General features: G+C 33.1%; 1 protein-coding gene across 1 annotated transcript in view; it reads left to right on the forward strand.

Annotated features, from left to right (window-relative positions):
• The first annotated feature begins 2,783 nt into the window (after positions 1-2,783).
• Positions 2,784-4,989, forward strand: part of LOC105129883 (uncharacterized) — a 6,085-nt gene continuing 3,879 nt past the window's right edge. Inside the window, exons 1-2 of the mRNA XM_011032126.1 lie at positions 2,784-3,041; positions 4,085-4,989. Of these exons, the coding sequence (XP_011030428.1) occupies positions 4,162-4,989 (828 nt within the window). The 5' untranslated portion in view covers positions 2,784-3,041; positions 4,085-4,161. The remainder of the gene's footprint in view (positions 3,042-4,084) is intronic.

The raw sequence follows: 4,989 nt of genomic DNA on the forward strand, positions 1-4,989 counted from the left end.
AAGAAAGTACTTTTCTACTGATAAGATTGATGCTTGTAAGGGGCAATGAAACTGGATCATGGTGATGGGTTTGATGCTTAATAAACGGGCAGAAGAAATTAGTTCTTGATAATGAGAATAAGGTTCGGTAATGGACATAAGGATCTTTTATTAATAGACAAGGGATCAATTAAGTATTGTAACAATGCTTAGGGATCTTTTGTTAATTTTTTAAAGGATATATTAGATATCTATCATCTAGGGATCTTTTGTTAATTTTTTAAAGGATTGTAATAATTATCCTTTTGTAACTCAATATCAATTTTCCTTAAATGATGTAAATATAACTCTAACTTATTTATGGTAGTAATAATGATGTATTATGCCCTTTTGTCATTATTTAGACTAATAGTATCATATAACTTATATTTATAGATATTTGAATTGAATCTTTAACATCATAATTAAATGATTGAAGTGATATTAAAATGAACTGTAATGATTGTGATGGCATGTGTTGCGAAATGGTGAGTCCAGGATGGTTGAATAAAGATTGAGTTGCATGTGTGATGAGTATATTGAAGTGTTACGGGTATTTTATCGATAACTTGAAATCTTCTAGTATAAGGGAAAATCTGTTAAAATTTTGATAAAATTCTTATAGAACTAAGTTTATATAAAAAAAACAATTCAAAAAAAAAATAGAAATTTTTTATAGGAAATCAATTAAAAAAAAATAGAAATTTTTTATAGGAAATAAAGTTGAAAATATATGAAATTGTTAATGTTGTTACATGGTAACCGAAAAAAGTTTGAGAATTATTTGTGGTAGTAGTTGGAAAAGTTTTGGGAATGACTAAAATTTGTTGGTGAAAAAGATTGAAAAGGTTAGGGAATGATTATAATTTTTTTATAACAATTAATGGAAATGAAAGAATGTCTATTGGTTATGGAAATATGATGCTTGTTGTTGTTAGTAAAAATGTGGGGAGTTGGAGTGATAATTTTTATTATATTTTTGTTTTAGGGTCTTTATAGTTATTTTTAAGAAATAATAGGAATCTTGTAAATATTTAAACAAATTTTGTTGAATTTTTTAAAAGGATGTAAAGTATTCTCCAAATTATAAATTATAGGAGGCAAAATATAATTTTTCAAACTATAAAGGCAAAGTATAATTCACACCAAATCATGGGATGAAAAGCCTACATGCATGTGCTTTTCCTTTCATGGGTCATGGATCTACGGTGTTGGGTTTTTTTTTGCTATTTTTGTTTTTTAGTATATTTAGGTTAACTATAGATTAATGAAAAAAAATATTAAATTTGATAAAATTTATATGATGGATCATGAATTCGACAGGTTAAGCTATAATATTTGATCTATTTTCTTAATGCAATTTTTGTCCCTTAGTTTAAAAGAAAAATAATGCAATTATTATTTTGTTATTGGTGATTTATTTTTTTATTTAACATAAAAAAAAAATACAATTTGACCATTTGTTTTCAATCATTTGCTTTTGTTATCTTAGTTCCAACACACTTGTCATAATTTTTTTTATATAATATTTCATACGAAAAATTCTCATGTATTTTATTGTCATATAAATATATCTAATAAAAAATAATTTATGGGATAAATTTTTTATTGAATTCGATATTATGCATGACTTGCATTACGAGATTGGTTAATTGGTTAATTTATTTAAAAACACATGTCTTTTTTTAAAGAATTTTGTTTTTTTATTAATTTTATCATTTAATATTGAGTTAATTGAAGATTTTGATTTTTAATTTATTTTTTTTAATATTATCTCTACAAATCTTGTATGTCAACCTAAATTGACTTAAATATATCTAATATGTTTCTATCTTTATATTAAAAAAATTCAATGTGCAAATGATTTTAAATTAATAGTTAATGATGCCTAAATGTTTTTTGGTGTTTGAAAAAAAAACTTGCTTCGATCTTAGGCACAACACATAACACGGCCAATAAGCTAGTCTCATGTGATACATGCATGCCCATGCAAGTCATGTGACCCCAATTCAGAACTAATAAGGCATCAAGACTGGTGTGCTTTAATTTTTTCACTTAATTTTCTAATGAATTAATATTTGAGAGTGGGTAAGTTTTTCTGGGGGCAAAAGAAAGAGCAAGATAAAAAAAGAAAAAGAAAAAGAAAAACTCAAAGAGAGTGGCAGCTATATTTGTTCACAGAAGCAAGTTCAATCCAGACGGTGGGGAGATACAAAACCCAAATAGCTGCTTCCTACTTTTAGTTCCAAACTTTGCTAATTTATCTTTGGCACCTTTGCTAAAACTGGTGAGAGTGGAGAAGTCCTATCAGAACCCTCAAACACCATAGATCCTAACTAGAAACCCAAACAAAAAAAACTCTTCGGCTAAAACCCAACGATAAAACCGATTGGGTGGTGGCCCAACTGGTACGAGGTTCAAGGTTGAGCTTCCTTTCATCTTCTTATAGGATTAAAAAACAACCCATATGGCATAGAAAAAAGGGAATTGGAATCCACTATTATGCAGTTAAAGGCTGGAATCAATTTCTAAGCTAGTGCACATATAGAATCCGCATACAGAGAATTTAAACGGAGATTCTGACAAAGTGGAGATGCTGAATTCGATTTCCAATTAGAGGCTGGAATCCAAATTTTTAGGCAATGTTTACTGACAGAGGCGTGAGCCCACACATGCAGGCTGTCGAACAGGCGCAGACTTTTAGCAGAGTAAAAATTGCCATATTACTTTTATCTGCTTATGGCCCAATACACAAATGCAGATCGGCCCATAAAAGGAACATCGGGAAACACAAAACAGATATCACCGAAAGCGCACAATAGCAGGAACGGAAAGCCCTCTTTTTTTCTTAGCGACGGTGGCCCTGATTTAGAGGCTTCTTTTACTCTCCACCACCACCTCCACCACAATCAACCGCTTTTTTCTTCTTCTTCTTCGCTCGTCACAAATTCTCCCTCGCTCTTTCCAAATCAAAACTACTGTGCAGAAACTGCTACTATATGCAGCAAAAATAAAATGCGAAGGTCAGTTCTCTAAACTAAAGTTATATCAGTTTCATTTTTCTATATATCCCCTTTTTATTCGCCCTTTCTCTAGGAAACTGGAGAAGATGAACTAAAATCTCCGATAAAAGTTGAGTTTAGAGAGAAGATAAAACCTGTTTAGGTGTTCCATGCTTTTGTTTTGTTTGAGCTTTAAAAGGAATGTTGCGTAGAAATGTCGCCCGAGTGAAGAAGAAGCTCTTTGATAGATTTCTCTCTCTCTCTCTCTCTCATAAAAAAACAAAGAGAAAGAGAAAGAGAAGAAGAATTAGAATTATATATATATAAATTGGAGCCCTGCAATCTACATGTAATTTAGTTTATGGCAAGTAAATTATGCATTAAAAAGAAAAAGAGAGAGAGAGCAGGGAATATGTTTTTAAGGTCATATCAGCTTAGTGCTAAATGATTGCCAGGGAATGAGAGAAGAGGTTTTGGACCATGGAGGCTAGAATTTATTATATTCAACAATTTATCACTTATCCTGTTAATTGATGCTAGCTAGGTTTGCACAACTTTGATAATTGGAAAAAAAAGAAGAAGATGCACGTGTTTGATGCAAAGTGTTGCAAGTGCACTGCTAAGTTTTCTTTTACTGACTCATGTCGTTTACGCGGAAATGCAAATGTTGCCATTCGATGCGAGGGAGAGAGTTCAAAGCTTCCAGATAACCATTTCTTTCTTATAGTGGTGAACTTGCTTAATAGCGGTCTATTAGTGAACAATTAGTGCAACTGAAGGGACGATGACAGACTTGAGTTCTTAAGAAGATTTGCTTGAATCTACTCATGTGAAGACGAAGTAAAAATCTGGTGCAACTATTATTCCTTATTTGTCTAGTCATATATAGCTCACTGCCTTGCTTTGTCCATGCGTGTTTATATAGACTATTTTTTTGAGATCTGATCCCCTCTCTCCCTCAAAGAAATTTGCCGATGTTTAATGTATGCTGCAAGTGTATGGAAAAAAGATAGGAGAACAACATCCATGCTATTTGTAGTGACTTCTACTTGTTCTTTTCACAGTAGTTTTGAGGGAAGACCCTTCAAATACAAAGTTGGATTTTGAATTCTAGAGAGCTGATATATTTTACTTAAAGCCTATGTCCAAGGCTGAGCACATGGGTGTTTCTCCATCAAAAGTTTCTCATGCTAAAAGTTATTCATGCCCTGCACAAACTACACTGGAAAATACGCATGAACCCAGTGCTGAATACAAGTTTGGTGGATATCCAGAAGAGAGACATAAGCTTGAGTGTGAAATCATACAAACTGAAGCTGGAGATAGCAGTGCTGCAGTTCTCCAATCTTGTTCTGGTGAAGTTGTGCAACCATCTACTGACGATTTAACAAAAAGTTTGCTTATTGATTTGGACCCACCTCCTGACAATGCAAGGAGTGATCCGTTTGATAATAGTCCAAGACCTATATCAACCGCTATGGATCAGAAACTCGAGCCAAGTGCTACAAGTGTGAATACTGCTTGTGTGCGTAGTGAATCATCAAAAGCAATTGATTCTAGTATTCTACTGGATGAACCTAGGAATAGCAACACAGAATTGTCAAGCTGCATTGCAAATGAAACCTCACAAGCATCACTTGAAGATCTAGCCAATGATTCTCGTGCTGAAGATGCAGGACTGTCACTTATAGAGGCAAGCAATAGTGACCTGATTGATGAAGGTTCATACTCTCAACAAACTACATCTGGACAGACACGTGAGTTTCCTTCTGACAGAGCTTGTTGTAAACCATTGGAAGAAAGACAGAGGCCCGGCTCTGAACTTGCAGAAAATGAATCAATGGAAATTGGCACTGGATTATCCAGTGGTAGTGCTATTGAGAATTTGGAGCCGCTTACTGAACTTGTGACCACGAGTTGTCCTATCAAACATATAGGCATGCCTCCTGGTGATGACATCAGCATTCCT

This window comes from Populus euphratica, unplaced genomic scaffold (genome assembly GCF_000495115.2).
Source record: "Populus euphratica unplaced genomic scaffold, PopEup_1.0 scaffold34.1, whole genome shotgun sequence".
NCBI classification, from domain to species: Eukaryota; Viridiplantae; Streptophyta; class Magnoliopsida; order Malpighiales; family Salicaceae; genus Populus; species Populus euphratica.